At 36.3% G+C, this 18,214-nt stretch overlaps 1 protein-coding gene across 1 annotated transcript in view; it reads left to right on the top strand.

Annotated features, from left to right (window-relative positions):
- Window positions 1–3,019: 3,019 nt before the first annotated feature.
- The window catches only part of LOC148954267 (limbic system-associated membrane protein-like), a 423,287-nt gene continuing 408,092 nt past the window's right edge, over window positions 3,020–18,214 (top strand). Inside the window, exon 1 of the mRNA XM_089086138.1 lies at window positions 3,020–3,089. Coding sequence (XP_088942264.1) covers window positions 3,026–3,089 — 64 coding nt within the window. The 5' untranslated portion in view covers window positions 3,020–3,025. The remainder of the gene's footprint in view (window positions 3,090–18,214) is intronic.

Below are 18,214 nucleotides of genomic sequence, written 5' to 3'. Positions count from 1 at the left end.
GTTATGCCCTGGGTGTATATAAAGTTTTTATAGACAGTGTTGTCGTAGAAACTTCAAAAAGGGCTCACTCAATTGGAAACTGAAATGGATATTGCGCTTTTGAATAGTCGAAAGTGATCTGAAGGCAGATAACCCCCCTCTCACGCCCACAATTCCCCCAAACAACTGTGATGCAATCTAAATTTTGAGATAGCCATTTTTTTCAATGTAGTTGAAAGTTCCGGAAATTATATCTTTGGGGATGACACCCCCCCCCCGCCAGCCCTCAGGGCAAGGGTTGTAATTTATCCCCTGGGGGCATATAAGGTTTTTATAGAAAGTGTTGTTGTAGAAATTTTAAAAATGGCCCATTCGATTGGAAACTGAAAGGGCTAGTGCCCTTTTTAATGGTCAAAAGTGATTAGAGGGCAACTAACCCTCCTCTCACGCCCACCATGTCCTCAAACACATTCAATTAAAATTGTGAGATAGCCATTTTGTTCAGCATAGTTTATAAAATCTGGAAATTAGGTCTTTGAGGGTGACAACCCCCCCTCCCCAGCCCTCAGGAAAAGGATTGTAAGTTAATCCCTGGGGGCTATAAGGATTTTATAGAAAGTGTTGTCATAAAAACTTCAAAAAGTGCTTATTCAATTGGAAATTGAAACGGCTAGTTCCCTTTTTAGAAGTCGAAAGTGATTGAAGGGCAACAAACCCTCGTGACACGCCCATCATTCTCCCCAAAGACATCCAACAAAAATTTTTAGATAGCCATTTTTCAACGTGGTTTAAAGTTTTGGAAATTAGGTCTTTGAGGATGACCCCCCACAGCCCTCGGGGTATGTAAGTTATGTCCTTGGGGCATATAAGGTTTTTGTAGAAAGGGTTGTTGCAGAAACTTCAAAAAGGACTCATTCCATTGGAAATTGAAAGAGCTGCTACTGCCCCTTTTAAGAGTGGAATGTGATCGGAGGGAAACTACCCCCCACCCCCCCTCTCATGCTCACCCCATCTCCAAACACATTCAATCAATATTTTAAGATACCCATTTTTTTCAACGTGGTTGAAAATTCTGGGAATTAGGTATTTGAGGATGGAAACCCCCTCACAGCCCTCAGGGTAAGGGTTGTAAGCTATGCCCTTGGGGCATGTAAGATTTTTCCAGAAAGTACTATTGTAGAAACTTCAAAATGGCTCATTTGATGGGAAATTGAAAGGGCTAGTGCCTTTTTGATAGTCGAAGTGGATTGACGGGCAATTAACCCCCCTCTCACGCCCACCATTTCCCCAAGCGCATCCAATCAAAATTTTGAAATAGCCATTTTGTTCAACGTAGTTTAACGCTCTTGAAACTAGGTGATTGAGGATGACAATCCCCCTATAACCCTCAGGGCAAGGTTTGTAAGTTATGCCCTGGGGGCATATAAGGCTCTTATAGAAAGTGTTATCAAGAAACTTCAAAAACGGCTCGTTCGACTGGAAATTGGAAGGACTAGTACTTCCAGTGTTGATACGTTGAACTATGAAAATAAATAAGAAATCAACTAATCAGTTCAATTAAACAACCCGTTCTCTACTTAAAATTCATGTACTAACAATATATTTCGTTTATACATTAAAGGCAACTATACCTTCAAAAGAAAGTTATACCTTCTTAAATTCCCCCTTCCTTTTTATAAACGTGTCGTCAATTGCATATACAGGTATTTTCCACTAAAAAACAAACTTATTTTTTTTCATTTAAAGATACATACGGTAGTTTAGGTTATTATTTAAAAAATTCAAAAAATCAGGTTTCATTGTCACTGTCCTTAGTAATTCAATTATTCAGAACTTCAGGTTTTAAAAGAATAACTGCTAAAACCTGTGTAGCCTTCCTGAAACTCATTAAGCTAGTAAAAGCTGGTGATTTGAGAAAAACGGCTAGAGGGAGAAGAAATAGGAGAGATGGTCCCCACTGCTGTGAACGACTGCATTCGGAAGTGTTTTCCAATATAAACTGAGTCCTTGATTTTCCCAAAAGTATTTACGACACATAAGGTAGTGTAAGTTCCCACTTAAACAATTACAACAGCCAAATTGCTTTTTCACGGTCCTTAATATTATAATGCTTTAAAACTTCAATTTCAGAAGGGTAAATTAAAAAAAAAATCTTATGTAGCCTTTCTTAAATGTACTGAGCAAGTTAAAGCTGGCGATGGGAGAGAAACACTTTAAGGGAGAAGAAATGGAAGAGATGGCACCCACTTCTACTCAAACTCCATAACTGCAAGTATGCACCTTTTTCATTAAAAATTAAGTCGTTCACTTTTCCCAATTTTTGAATGTATGTATTGTTATGCAAATTTCCACTCAAAGAATCCTTAGACCTTAGACCTTAGATTCTATGTACCATCAGAGGCACCCATGGCATCCACGAAGAGCCGTCAGTCGTTCCACATGTGCGCTGCCGCCAAAACATCTTCCCATTGGGGTTGTATCGTCGTGTGAATGTTGGACAGGTCGTATCTATATCTGCGACGCTAGGTGTTTTTTGGTCGACCTCAATTTCATTTACTGTGCTTGGTACTTTAATGCTTTAAAACTTGAGGTTCAGAAAGGTTAATTGCACTAAAGATATGAAACCTTCCTGAAACTTGTTGATTAGATCAACGCAGGCATTTGGAGAAAAATGCTCTGATAGAGAAAAAATGGACAAGATGGAACCAAATGCTGTCCCAGACGGTATGACTATAGACGGATTTTGTTTTGTATTAACAATTGAATTTCCCAATTGTTCATTTTTTGAGGGTGTAAATGGTTGTGTAAGTTTCTCAGCAAGACAATTAAATTAATCACTTTTAATTTTCACTGTCATTGGTACTTTAAGAATTCAAAACTTCATGTTTAGAAAGGTTAATTACAAAAAGCTACGTTGCCTTCCTGAAACTTATTAAGCAAGTCAACGCCAGCGTTGGGAGAGAAATCCTGGGAAAAACCTTTTCAGTCCTTTCCTTCCAGATCCTTTCCAGTTTTTCCCTGATGCTTCTCCAGTGCTGTTCAAGCTATGTCAGTTATATCAGCAGTTGTGGACTTAGTGGTATTAATAGTATGCATCTTGGATTCAAAGAGTAAGTAAGACTTTCATATAAATATCATATTAAGATTACTCCTAGTACTACTGAACATAAATTCGCTTACTTCTCTAAAGCATTCTCGTATTGTGTCCCCCACTGTCTAATCAACAAGACAGACACGAAGACACGCAGCGTGGTCTGATACTGTTAAAGTTGAGACGCAAGGAACAGAGTAATTGAAGAACAGCTTTCAATGTCAAACTTTAATTTGGAACGATCTTCCTGGGGAAGTTATTCCTTAAAGTTTCTTTATCAACTCCTTCAAAAGAAAATTCAACAGTTACCTAAAACCTCGTGATGGATTGTACAAGAGACTAGCGGTAAACCAGATATGTAAATGTACCTGGTGCCACATATTTAGGAATAAAAAAGACTAGACAGGACTTTTCATTTGCGAAAAATAGTCTTTTATTTAACAATTATAATTAGTTGTATTTTATATATACCTCTACTTGAGCTATTAGGAACTTTTTTAAGAATTGCATTAAACCCATTAATATTAATCAAAATCCAGATGCGCTAGGAGTACTCAGAAAGGTGGTATAGGAGGGAGCATCTTTGATGTTTCTTTTAGCGTCTTTGAGCTGTGTGAAATCTATAAATTTTACTGGGTATATTATCCTACATAAAATGTACTTACATAGGAGTAAGTAATACTTCTCTGTTTATCTAGAATTTAAATTAAGACTTGTCAATTACGTACACAGTTAGTTCTCAATACGACACAGTTATTGCTTTGTTATTTTCTTTTGGACCTTCTAGGTTTTAGATAGAACTTGTCTTTTGTTGCAAAAATGACTGGATTAAATCTTTTTATAAAATTGAAAATATCCATCTACATAATTTTACAAATAAAAATATATAGAAAACTCCAAACTGTAATAACAACTGAAAGTAACTGAAATTAAGTTAAAACGAACAGAAATTATTACGTATACGAGGCGGGTTGCCCCTTCCTCAACACCTCGCTCTTCACGCTAAACTTTTTTGGCACTTTAAAAAAGTTACTTATTGTTCTAATAAAACGACTCTTGTGGTTCAGGAGTCGTATTTAAAGAACTGGGATAACATTTAAACTTTAGCGTAAAGAGCGAGGGGTTGAGGAGGGAGCAACCTCCCTCTTATACGTAATAATTTCTGTTCGTTTTAAGTTTAAATACTGATCCTTACTTTCAGTTGAAAAAGCTTCTTTTTTATATAATTTCTGAACGTTTTTTTCTAAATGACGCCAGGATATCTGGCTCCACCTCCACTGGAAAATCCCCCTCCACATACAAATACACTCTGGACAATTCTATCCTGGTAAAAATCTACCCCTGACAATTATCCTTAACATCTCCGAGCGTAAAATTGAATCGGTAAAGAGAAATCAAGACATATAAAGCAATTTTGTTTAGGAATTCTGGAAAATTGCCCCAGTGTAAAATTTCCCCTGGAACGTTCACCCCCTGGAAACTTCCCTCTCCTTTATACTTCGCTCTTCTTTTATTGGGCCTTTAAACTATGCTAAACAAAATAGCTATCTCAAAATTTTGATTGGATGATTTTTGGAAAAAAAGTGGCGTGTGAGGGGGCCTAGCTGCCCTTCAATTTTTTTGTCACTAAGAAGGGCACTAGAACATCTCATTTCCGATAGAATCAACCTTCTCCCAAAATTCTAGGTCCACTGGGTCGATACAATCAACCCTGGGAAAAAAAATAAATAAACACGCATCATCGATCTTTCATCTGGCAAAAATTACGAAATTCCACAATTTTGGAGATGGGAGCTTGAAACCTCTACAGTAGGGTTCATTGATACGTGAATCTTATTATATTATTTTCATTAAAATTCTACGATTTCTCGGGGGTCTTTCCCTTTTTTTTGAAAATCGGGCAAATTTTCTCAGGCTCGTAACCTTTGATGGGTAACACTGATCTTAATGAAACTTGTATATTTGAAATTCGCATAAATAGTCGATTCTTTTGATATTTCTATTTGTATCAACATTCCGTTTTTTAGAGTTTCGGTTAGTAATGAGCCGGGTCACTCCTTACTTACAGTTCGATACCACGAGCTGTTTGATTTTTGCTCTTTGCAATGTGATTTTGGAAATTAGTAAGATTTGAGTTTTGTTTGTGGCTTCTGTTTTCCTTTTCTTTATTATTATATTTTTTTTTTTTTTTTTTTTTTTTTTTTTTACTTAGCTTGGTTCATTATGAGTTTTTTTCCTTGATAAAGGCTTCCGGACGTAAAGTCGAAATATTTGGATTTGTTTATTATTTAAAGTTTGTTGCTTTTTTTTGTTTTGTCAACTGCTTTGTTTTTAAATTATTACACCGGTCCTCTATATTTTTATTTGTTAAATTGTGTAAATTCTATGAGGGAAGGGCTCCCTCATACTTTTCTAAACTAATTTGCGATGTGTCAGCCTTGTTAATTGTGGTGGACATCATGGTATTCATAGCTTGCCCCTTGGAGTGTAACGATGTACTGTATTAAAGTCTACGGTACTGGTGCATTATGCGGGCACCGCTATATACTGTATCAAGGAAACCAGTCACGAAACCCGTCAAACGGGCTACTTGCGAGAGACCGCTATAGTTAAATGATTGCAAAGCGTTGTTTCTCAATGAGTTGCAATATTTAAACGATTGTTTTTGGGGTTTAGTGGGGGGAAGGTACCTATGTCAAGTTAGGTAATGTATTTAATATATCCTATGCTTTATCTACCACCCACCCCCCCCCTAATGTGCAAATATATAGCCCAAATTAGTTTATATGTAAATATATATTCACCCTATTTTATTTCATTAGCATTAACCAAACTTGACTTTTTCGCGGTGCCCGCATAATGCACCAGTACCAATTCTACTTACTTATAATTTTGTATATAATTGTTAACAGTGTTTGATTGTTTACTCTAGGTTATTTACTGATTAAATTAAGAGTGGAAAGATAGGATTTAAGGGGTAAGTAAGAATTTACCGTTTATGAAGAGACTAAATGAAGACTGAAAGGGATTTACCCATATTTCTTTGATATGTTGGTTTTATTCCTTGTTTCTGAAAACCCCTGAATGTAAGTGAAACAAAAAAATTCCTTGTAAAATCTACTTGAATTTGACAGATTTATATTTTGTGGATATTTTGTAACATATTCAAAATATTTAAAACGTGGGAATTGTAAAAAGTACTTTTTAAGAATGGAGTTAAACTTAGTCTTTTACAAATATACAAACATGCAGAGAAAGTCCAGATATCAAATCTTAGGGAGGGGAAGATTTAGCACGTCTGTTACGTTTTGCTTACTTATGTATAGATCTTAAGTCAAAGTAACAAGATCAAAGTAATGAAGGTACAAATACGACAGAAATTCCACAGGTATCCATTGTATAGTAATTAAACTGTAAATTGTAAATATTGAAAAACAATAAAATTAAGTAGTAAAATAAGCAATTCGTTTGCCAAAATAGGGAGGCCATCAAAACGACGGACCAAGTTTCTAAAGCGGAAGTTTACTCTTTGTTGGCTGCGAGTCCTCAACAAAACTTCTAATCCATCATCATTGTCCGAAAATGTATTGTTGTTCAAATCATTGTTAAAATTTTTAATCAATTCGGATAGCATAAATGAGGGAAATCTCCTAAACACACAAATGGCTATACAGCTACAGAAGGTGTATCTGTCTTTTAAAGGTATAGTAGTCTTTGACTATCAAAGATTGTTTTTGCATGTGTTTTTAAATGAAAATTAACATCAAATTTAACTCGTTATTTCTGCCTATTTATTTTCACGGTTCAACATGGCAACTAGCAAAAACATAATAAGAAATATCATAGAAATTTCATTTTCAGGTATGAATAGCCTTTAAGCTGGTCCTGGTACCTTAGATCCATTAAAAGCTAAATTTTCATTTGAGCTTCACTCAAAACACAATAGTTCTTAAACTTGCGCTTAAGCTTGCTTGTGTTTAAAAACTATAGGATTATTTAAACCTCAAACAATTAAAATTCTTAAAACATTTAGAAGTTGTTTTTTTCATGCATCGTTATATTTTTAACAATCTACTTAGTTTCATTAGCTTGATATTCAACATACTCCCTTTTGAAGACATTCAAACATATAGAAAATTAATTGTTGGATCATTTATTGGTTGGACAATTGAAAATATTGCCTTAATAAACTAAATAGGTTGCTTCAAAACTTCCTAGTGTTTATTATAAAAATATTATTTAGGTGATAATTTTATTCAGTTTTGATGAAGTTTAATAAGAAGATAGTGTTTATAAAGAGTCTTATTTTAAAATAATAAAACTAAATAAAGTCTAAAATCTGTTTATTCTGAGAAATTCTTTTTTCGTGTGTGTTGATGCTACTACAAGTAAAAAACACTATTTGAAATAAATATTAGTTTCATTAGATTGTAAATTGTATTCTAATCTTCAGGGGGTCTGGGGGAGGGGTAAAATCCAGTCTTAAAATAGACAATTTCTACTACTAGAAGTTTAGTTGACTATTTATTTTGAATGCTTTTCGTCTTAGGTTTAAGTTATTTTCTCATAAGTAAAATTAAATTAATTTTTTTTTTGAATTAAAAGTAATGAGCAACATTAAAACTTACAGCGAACAGAAACTATTCTGTCTAGCAGAATTGATATCTCTTCTTGGATCCTAGTTTTTTACTCTTAAATCTAAAAAAATTATTTTTTTATACTTATCGTTCAGAATCAACGGCTCTTGTGTTTTGAGCAGTTTCAAACAGTTCGTGGTAACGAACTGTAAGTAAGAAGCGACCCGGCTCAATGGTAACCGAAACTCTAGAAAACAAAATTTTGATACCAATAGATACATCATAAGAATCAGATTTTAATGCTGATTTCAAATATACAAGTTTCATCAAGTTCAGTCCTACCCATCAAACGTTGAGCGCCTGTGAAAATTTGCCTGATTTTCGAAAAAAGGGGAAAAGAGCCCCTAAAAAAAATAGAACCTTATTGAAAATCACACCATCATATTCAGCTTATCAGAGAACCATACTGAAGAGGTTTCAAGCTTCTATCTACAAAAATGTGGAATTTTGCCAGAAGAAAGATCACGGATGCGTGTTAATTTGTTTTTTAGTTTTCTTGTTTTGTTTTATTTTTTGTTTTTTCCCCAGGGCTGATCGTATCAACCCAGTGGTCCTAGAATATCATGGGAGGGCTCATTGGACTGGAAATTAAAACTTCTAGTGCCCTGTGTAAGTGACCTAAAAATGGAGGGCAACAAGGCCCCCTCCCATGCTAATTTTTTCCCAAAGTCATCCGATCAAAATTTTGAGACAGCCATTATGTTCAGCATGGTCGAAAATATTATAACTATGTCTTTTAGGATGACTTAATCCCCTGAAGTCCCAGGGGGGAGGGCTGAAAGTTATGAACTTTACCCAATTTTAACATATAGTATTGGTTATTGGGTATACAGACGTTTCCAGGGGGGATTTTTTTCTGGTAGTAGAGGGGGGGGGTTGGGGGTTATGTGGGCGGATCTTTCCATGAAGGGATTTTTCATGGGGGAAGGGACATTGCTAGGGGGCGCTGGATTTCCCAGCATTAATTAAAAAAAGATCAGAAATTATATATAAAAAAACAAATTTTTCAACTGAAAGTAAGGAGCAACATCAAAACTTATAACGACAGAAAATATTACGTATATGATTGGGTTCACCCCCTAGTAAATACCTCGTTCTTTAAGCCAAAGATTTTTTATTACTTTCATAAGAGCTATTTATTCTAATTAACGGCCTTTGTCATTAAGGGTTCATTTTTAAAGAATTGGAACTAAGTTCGAACTTTAGCGTAAAGAGCAAGGTATTGGCTAGGGTGAAACCCCTAATATACGTATTAAAAATATATGAATATAGAAATTCTTTAAGTAAGTTAATTCGTAAGTTACGTATATTTATAACTAATAAAAACGTTCGTAAATCAAATTAAACAAGTTTCGAGAAAGCCATTTAACCAAATAAAAGTAAAATTAATATTCAAATTTTGTTTTAATTATTCATGTACGGTGAGCCAAAATTAAAACCTGTATTGATTCAAAAACATTCAAAAATTAAAAAAAAAACAAGTTTTTTTAACTAGAAGTAAGGAACGACGTTAAAACTTAAAACGAAAAAAAAATAGTCCGTATATGGAAGGAATTCCACCCGTCGCGGCGCTTCGCAAGTTCCGTTAATTTTTGACTGACTCGCAACTCTTATGCTTTTTAAAACAATGGAAACCATTTAAGCATATAGCAAGGCGGTTTGGAGGTGACAGTCCCGTTCATATACGGAATAATTTCTGTTCGTTTTAAGTTATAACGTCGTTCCTTGCTTTCAGTTAAAAAAACTTGTTTTTTTCAATTTAATTTATTAAAGAGTTGTGACAAAAAGTCAAACTTTAGCGTAAAGAACAATGATTGAGGAGGGTTTAGCCACCCTCATATACGGAATAATTTCTGTTCGATTCAATTTTTAATGTTGCTCCTCAGTTCCAGCTGAAAAAAAGTTGTTAATTTCATTTACTTTCTGACCGTTTTTCAAGTTATTCAAGTAAAAACCACTCTCCCCTGTGTAAAATTCTACCCGGAAAAATCCTCATGGAACATCGTCCCTCGCAGGAAATTACCTCCCATCCCCGAAAAAAAGATTCCATATATTTCCTAATAACAAACACTATGTGTGAACAATGCGCAAATTGTGCAGCTTAAGGCCCTTTCCCCTGACCATATGGGGGGTTTCGTTATTCCCAAAGGCATAGCAATTGCACCTTCACTTATGCTGAATCAAACAATTGTCTGAAAATTTTTATCTGATGTCCATGGAGAAGAAAGGGCATGTAAGGGGGGCTAGTTGCCCTTGAGTATTTTGATCACTTAAAAAGGGCAGTAGAATTTTATATTTTCATTCGAACGAGCCCTCCCCTCAATCTTCTAGGACCGCTGGTTCAAAATTAAAAAAAAATAAAATAAACACGCATCTGTGATCTTTCTTCTAGCAGACACTTCACAAATTAGGTATTCGTTATGTTGGGAAAATATGGGCTGGTTCGTTAGGATGGCTGACTTTAAGGTTGACTTTTTTTTATCCTGTCGTGCATTTTAGGTACCTGAAAACACGGCAGTTTTGGGTGAAACCTAGTCGCCAGATAGTAGATGGCACAGATCATTTTCTGTTCAACACTAGGGCCAGTTTTCACTTTTATCAGTATTCTATAATCTTTAGTTTATTACTCATTAATACCACTATGGGTGTGCCTCCTGTTTTAGCAATTAGTACAGTTTCATTTGGCAATATTGACAAAATTAGCAAAAACACACCTAGTCCTCCCTCGGTAATGTGTTGCAATCGCTAAAGTTTCCATTAGAACCCTTCTGACTAATACCTTTTCTTCTTTTCTTCTTAGGATGACTTCCTCTTCTGTCAAATACCTCTTAGTAGATAAGCAAAAAAGTCTGCGGAAGTTACAGCGTAACATTGCAGATGATTTGTGGGATCCAATTTGCTGAAAAATATCTTTTCCCCTTTGTCTGTTCCAAATACGGCTAATCTCCTTAAATTACCTGCTCCAAGAAGTCTAATATTGGAATATTATTTGTTCTGTAATCTGATATAGTCCTTTCGATGGCCATTAAAGTGTAGCTGTATTCAGAAATGTGGTTCTACTTCAGAAAACACTGTAAATTTTCGAATATGTTTTCCGGTAGTATTTTTTCAAAACCAAATAGTAGTTGTCAGTTGAAGATAAATAATGCCGAAGAAAAGCTAAAAACGTCAGTACTATTTCAGTATAAAAAAAAATCCCTTTCCCAAAACTACTCGTCGTTTCCCAAGCGACACGTTCTGGAAGATGTCAGAAGCTTTGTCCAGATAACGGTCAAGATAACCAAGCGAAATGACGCAAAACGATTGAGTAAATCAATTTCCCCAAACTCACTTTGATAAGGACGGTATAAACCTCGGTTTGACAAAAAGTCTCACAAAAAGTCTTTCACTTAACGTTCAATGACCGGTTCTTAAGCAACGTTGACTTTGACAGGAGGTTTAATTTCTAGTGAAGATTAGGCTGTCAATAACTTTGCAGGAATGTAGTTGCGGTGGAGAAGGAAAAGCCCTTACAGTTTTTTTTTCAAAAATAAACAGAGCTTCAAAAATGGAGTAATTTTGTTTTAAAGACTTGTATTGGGAAACCACATTGCATCATTCCACCTTACCCTAGAGATAGATCTTAGTCCGCTTGTGCCACCAGGAGTTTCCAGGGCATCGTGAAAGAGCCTCCAATCATCCCGTCGGTTTGCTGCAGCTACGAAATTCTCCCACTCGGGTTGGGTAAACCAGTTAAAGCTGCATAGGTAAGTCTGGTAATTGTATCAAAAGGTATTCCTTGGCCTTCCCCTACGAGGGATTCCCGTTAGTTGTCAGTGAATGGCAACTTTCTGAAGTCTCTAGGCATTTATTTGTAGAACATATCCTAATTATCTCCATTTCTCAACTCTGATGACGGTCATCACAAATGGTCGTCTAGTGGCATCTCGTATTGACTGGTTTGTAACTTTCTGGGTCCCGTTAATATTCAATATTCTTCGGAGGCAGGCATTTTTGATAGACTGAATTCGTCTTTCTTATTGTTGGTTTAGATGCCATACCTCCGAAGAATAACGGAGTACAGGCAGCACGTTGCTGTTAAAAAGCTGAAGTTTCAAATGGAAAGCGCGATTTCAGGATCGTCATCTTTTTTGTTGGTATTGTATAACAACAGAATGATTCTACCAGCTTATCATTTAATCCATTTCTTCCTAATCAGGATCAGTTCAGTCTAAAGGTCAGTGCAAAGTAAACATTACTAATTATACGAAATAGATTGAAATGCTTCTTGTTTCAAAGGTAGTCAGTCAATTTTACTTTTGTGTTGTTGTGTTTAGATTTAGTTAACAGGGTCATAACTTCCTATACAAGAATATTTACGGAATAAAATGTCCCTTCTCTCAGACAATTGTTTAGACAAAACGCTTCTCAAGGCTAATTGTTATAACTGGGTAAGGGAAGGTAAAAACTATTACGATAAATCTTAACCAGGAATAGTATTCTAACAAGATATTTGATTTAGAGGCCACTTGATACTAAGGATGTTCAAAGAGTGGGACCACAAGAGCAAGCTGCCCAAAGTGTCATTTCTGGGGTTGCCAAAGGCAAGATTAAAGAAAAGGGTCATTATGCTAGTCATTTGTAAGTTCAAATAAAATCTATCAGTCGAGGGGGGAAAGAGGGGGTTAATTTTACCTGTGGCGGCACGGGCCCTAGCACTGGCTTGGCTTAATTTAGAACGTGGGAATTAAAACTTGAACAAGGCACTATCTAATTTGATAGAGTAATGTCATTCAAATGGCAAATATAAAACATATCTTGGATTTTTTTAGGCAGCGCAAAAGTGCAACTTAAGTAAAGAACGAAGTGGGCTCCATGTATATTATATTATTCATTTATTCTTTTTTAACAAGACACTTGGTATGATAGGAGTTTTAATAAAAACTTTGGAAGGGGCTCATTCGATTGGAAATTAAAAGTTTTAGTTCCTTTTTTAAGAGTCAATAGTGATTGGAGGGCAAAATCCCCTACGCCCCATAATTTCCCATAGATCTCCGATAAAAGAATTGAGATAGTCTAATTTTCAGCATAGTTGAAAGGTCCAATATGTCTGGGGGAAAATTTTACCGGATTGTATTGTCTAGAGTATCTTTCCGCATGAAGGGGGTTTTTCACGTTAGAAATTCATAATGGGGGAGTTTCCACGGGATAAAGTCTTTAGAGAGAATTTTCTGCGGAAGCAACTTTCTACTAGGGGGTGGGATATTTGCGGGAAAACTTTTCCACGGAGGAGAAGATTTTCGAAAAGATTTTAAAAACAATCTGTTAAATGAAAGACTTTTCCAAATGAAAGGGCGCTAAGAAAAAATTCACACCTCGAATCGTCCGCAAAAAATTTTTCGGGGAGAATTTTCTGCTAGAATGGAATTGTCTGGGAGGAATTTTCCTGGCTGGGGTGGGTGTTTACGTTAGAAAAACTTTCCTTGGAGTGATTGTCCCTTGGGAAAAAGGATTTTCAATAAAGGGGGATGCCATCTTCTCAATACCTCACTCTTTAAGCTAAAGTTTGGCTTGGCCTGAATAGCTTGGGATCCAAAGGAAACCAAATTACCCTGATGTACGTCCCAGGACACTCTGGAATAAAGGGTAACGAGATGGCAGATGAAGCAGTTAAGGCTGGGACATCACTGAGATATTATGGTCAAGAAATTTTCATTGCAATCTCCGAGAGTTGCTGTAAGGCGGCGTTGAGGGGTTGGAGCAATGAGAGAGTGGAACAAAATTGGCATAGGAAGGTGGAGTTTAAGAAAACGAAGAAATTACTCCCGAAGTTCAACCCCGCCCTGAACAAACATTTTCTACGACTGAAAAGGTCCGAGACGAGAATGATTACAGAAGCCATAACAGGAATTGGAAATGTCGGGAAAGATCTTTCCCAAATAGGGAGGGGTGAATGCCCATTTAGCCAAAAATATGAGACTGCCACTGTGGAAACACCGGCTCGAGATATTTCATAATGTTATTGTTAAGCTAGAGGACATAGTAAGGGAATGAGAAGTCCGACAGCTGGCAAGATGAATGGCAAGGTTGAGGAGGCCGAACCCATCATTGCCCCCCCCCCAACCATAGATAGAGCTTATTTTTTGGAGTGTGGAGGCGATGGGCCTTGAAGGTCTGAGTCTCTACCCACTTATAGTGGGTCCATGGGCACCCGTAGACTGAATTTAGGGGGGCTTACCTGGTCTAATCGGCACTTCCAGTGCTGTATAAGTGAAATCTCAAGGCAAAATATCATAGGCAGCGATATAGTGCTGCTTAAGTAAAGAGGGATGTGGGCACAATGTATTATTCTTCTTAGACCAGGGCACTTCTTATAGAAAGAAATTTCATAAAAACTTCAAAAGAGCTCATGGAGGGCAACCAGCTCCCTCTTCCCCACCTCAATCACTTCCCCAAACACATACAATCAAAATTTTGAGATAGCCATTTTGTTCCGTGTAGTTTTCAGGTCCGGAAATTATTACTTTGAGAATGATACCCCCCCCCCAAACCCTCAGAGCAAGGGTTGTAAGTTTTGCCCTGTGGGGATATTAGTTTTTTTTTAAGAAAAGGTGATCGTATAAACCTGACAGGGGGGGGGTCATTTGATTGGTAATCAGAAGTTCTACTGGCCTTTTTATCAGTCAAAACTGATTGGAGGTCATGCAGCCCTCCCCCCTATACACCAATCATTTCCCCAAACACACTCAATCACAATTTTTATAATAGCCATTTTGTTCAGTGTATGTGAAGTGTCCAGAAATTATGTGTTCGTATATAACCCCCCCCCCCATATAGGCCACAGGTCAAAAGTTGTAAGTTCCGCCCTGGAGGCATATAAGTTTTTTTTTTAGAAATGGTGGTCGTATAAACTTCAAAGAGACGACATTGGATTGGTAATCAGAAGTTATAGTGCTCTTTTTAAGAGTCAAAGTGATGACGCTTGTTATTAACGCTAATGACGCTTATTATTACTGTAACTAATGACTTCTAGGAAGCGTTTAAAAGTAAAAAAAAAGTAAGTGTGACGACACTAGACCCCTAAGGTCCAAACCGGCGGTGCTGATCTCCGTTTCGTGGCCCTTCAGCCAGGAAGTGCAATGGGGGGTTGGGGGACTGCCATTGTTTAGGGGCCGTTCCAATTAAACAAAAAAACTGTATACATGCAGGTTTTCAAAAAGAAATATAAGCAATATCATAGAAAAGTAAAGAGCTCCATTAAGCCAAAAATGGACAGAAATGAAGTTAAGTAATCATCCAAGCGTAAAACTACCACAAATCAATAAATAAATGAAACTCAAAATGAGCAGAAATTAGAATAAATAGCCGAGTCAAACTCGAAACGAGCAAAAATTAACATTAGTAGGGCTGATAAGCCCGATGCCTTCTCAAGACCAGAACATAATTTGCGCTTTACTGAAAACAAAATATGTTTAAATGTTTTCACTTTTTTTTTACTTAAATAAGTAAAAAACTTTTTTTTACTCTTTTTTATTACCCATTTTGTATTTTAAGGAATAAATATCAATACAGGTGAATTAACACGGTTATTTATTACAATTTCTGTTCGTTTTGAGTTCCATTTAATTGTTCATAGTGATTTGTGGTAGTTTTACGCTTGGAAGATTATTTGACTTTATTTCTGCCCATTTTTTGGCTTAATAGAGCTCTTTACGTTTCTTTGAAAACTTATTCTGTGGAAAGTTTTTAAATTAATATAAAATATATGACACCTTCATTCAGCCAGAACGGGGGGGACTGGTGCCCCCCTTACCCCCCCCCCCCCCCTTATGGGCGTACATGAGTGGGTCCAACCCTCCTAATAATAATAATAATAACAATAATAATAACAAAGTTTTTTTTTGGTCCCGATTCTTTAAAAACAACGCCTGAAAAACCAGGGCCGTCTAATTGGAATAATAAGCTTTTTTTATAGTTCTGAAAGACTTAAATGTGTAAAGATCAAGATATTGAGAAGAGGTCAGCCGCCTCATATAATTAATAATTTCTATTCGTCTTAGGTTTTGATATTGGTCCTTACTTTTAGTTGAAAAAAAACATGTTTTTTTTAATAGACTACAGATGATAATATCTTCTATCACTATTGACTCTCAAAAAGTAAACTAGAACTTTCAATTTCCAATCAAATGAGCCCCTCTGAATGTTATACGAACACCCCTTCCATTTGTTAGTATTGTTAGTATTAGTATTAGTATTGTTAGTAGTTGTAGTAGTCTGCATATTTTACATTTTTTCCTAACTCAACATCCCCCTTAACATGTCCTGGAAGCTTCACCTTAATACTGTAGCCTTAGACCATTCCTGGGATACTGCTGATACGCCTCTTTCACAACCTCCTTGTACCCAGTGTATTTTTGTTTAGTTCAACATCCTCCTAAAACATTCCCTGAAAGTTTTGCTTCCTACTATTAGCCTTAGTAGTTGTAGTCGTAGCAGTAATAGTAGCAGCAGTAGTAGTAGCAGTTGGTTGCACATTTGCCTTTTTGTTAGTTCAAAGTTTATCTCAACAACGGCCTGAAAATTTCAACTTAATACTGTAGGCTATTCCTGACAAATTGTCTATACATTCTTTTAGCAACCGGAAGGCACACTGATTTACTTCAACACTCCTTTATGTTCCCTGAACGTTTCACGTTATTTTAATTTACCTCAATAGGAGTATTAGCCGTAGTAGTTGTAATAGTATCAATATTGGTAATTTGCATATTAAGCCTTTTTTTAGTTCATCATCCTCCTCAACATGTCCGTGATCAATTGATCATCCTCCTCGTCATTCCCATGAAATTCCAACCTAAAGCCGTTTGCCATTCCTTAGTTTCCCCCTTTTGACACCCTGTATGCACATAACATGTTTTCGTTTAGTTTCTCTTCAACATTCTCTGAAAGCTTCATTTGAATGCACTTAGTGTTTTTGAACACCAAAGGTCAAATATGCTCTCTTTTTCAGTGCTTTCTAGTTTCAGTTTTGGATGATTTTCTTGTTTAGGGGTCACATTCCTATTAACCTGAATATTCCAGTATCTAGCTTTCCAAGGGCCTCCCTACGTTCTAAATTGTTCGTCGGAAAATCTTAGGATCTTATCGACATAGGACTTTTTCGAAAAGCTTGTGATGATATTTTGACTGAAATAAAAATTTCTTACGATCTCCTTCAATCTTCTTCTGCAGTTATGGACGAGCCTGAGCTTCGTTTACAGCTTAATCTATATTGTGAACAAATTATTCATGCTATTAGAAGTAATGATAAAGCATCTATACCTGTTCGCAAGTCACGAGTGAAAACGGAAAAATGCGGTTGGTCCCGAAATCCAATTTTAGTTAGTACTTGTTCCCAGGCTAAAGTATGGTTGCGTGTATGGCAAGAGTGTGATAGGCCTCGAGTTGGTGTTGTAAATGCCCTCCGTATACATAGCCTGCGAAAAGAAAGTTTTATAAAGTATTCCGTGATCCTGTTGCCAATATCAAAGCTAAACTGGCGGCAAAAATCGCTGACGATCCAAATTTGCTTAGAAGTCTCACCCCGGTCGATCTACTGATTTTAGTGCTTTGGAAATACCCGAGTCTGAGTAGGTGACTCATTGTTATGCCCAGTTTAAAGCCACTGATTGTCTGCAGGATAGAAATTTGATGAAGCAATTCGGAGTTTTTGAACAGTCGAGCAAGATCCGACAAGGTAATCGATGGATTTCCAGATGATTTTTACAGTAGGAGTTGTGCTTGATTGCATTTGTGTTGGTGCTGTATCTCCAGTTTAAAAAAAAGGGAAACCACTTTCTCAATGTTTGTCTTGTAGGCCCATTACAGTTTCTAGTGTGTTTTCGAAGATTTTTGAATTATTGATTATTGAACATATTGAAAGTCTTTCGTGCCTCCTTTTCAGTTTGGGTATCAACTGAGTCTGGGTTCCTACCAGGCTTTAAGGAGTCTATATACAATATAAAAGAATACCGAAAGGTCAGGTAGCCCTATGGCTACTGGCGCATATGACATGAGTAATTGTTTCGGATCTCTTTATTCATTCTCAGGGTATGCTTGAGTTATTAAAAAGGGGGGGGGGTATCTGTTGATGTAGTTCGACCTCTTTATTGTATCTATAGACATCTCCGAATACGTTTAAAAGTATATACTGCTGTTTCTCTCCCTTATGTTCTATACCTTATTCCTTTCTGCGACATTTTTAATCAATTATATAAAACAGAAATCAGGAAAGCTAATTTCAAAAATTTAAAGTTCCTTATTCGGGTTCCTCTTTGGGTTAGGAATGGTAAACTGTGGGAGAGATACAGCTTGCCGGATCCTCTTGATGTTGAAGATAATTTATTTTTTTTCCAAGCTCACAGATTATCCTTCGAACCACCCTTGGAAGGAATTTTTGTTTAAATGCTAGTTTGCTTATTTTTTTGCTGGATAATCATCATTTTTATATTATATTTATTTTTATGATTCATTTAAAGATGTTTACTACCCT

The sequence above is a fragment of the Artemia sp. Qi Xiang Cuo genome, chromosome 3 (genome assembly GCF_049724085.1).
Source record: "Artemia sp. Qi Xiang Cuo chromosome 3, ASM4972408v1, whole genome shotgun sequence".
In the NCBI taxonomy this organism is placed as follows: Eukaryota; Metazoa; Arthropoda; class Branchiopoda; order Anostraca; family Artemiidae; genus Artemia; species Artemia sp. Qi Xiang Cuo.
This window is presented reverse-complemented; position numbering and strand designations above follow the sequence as displayed.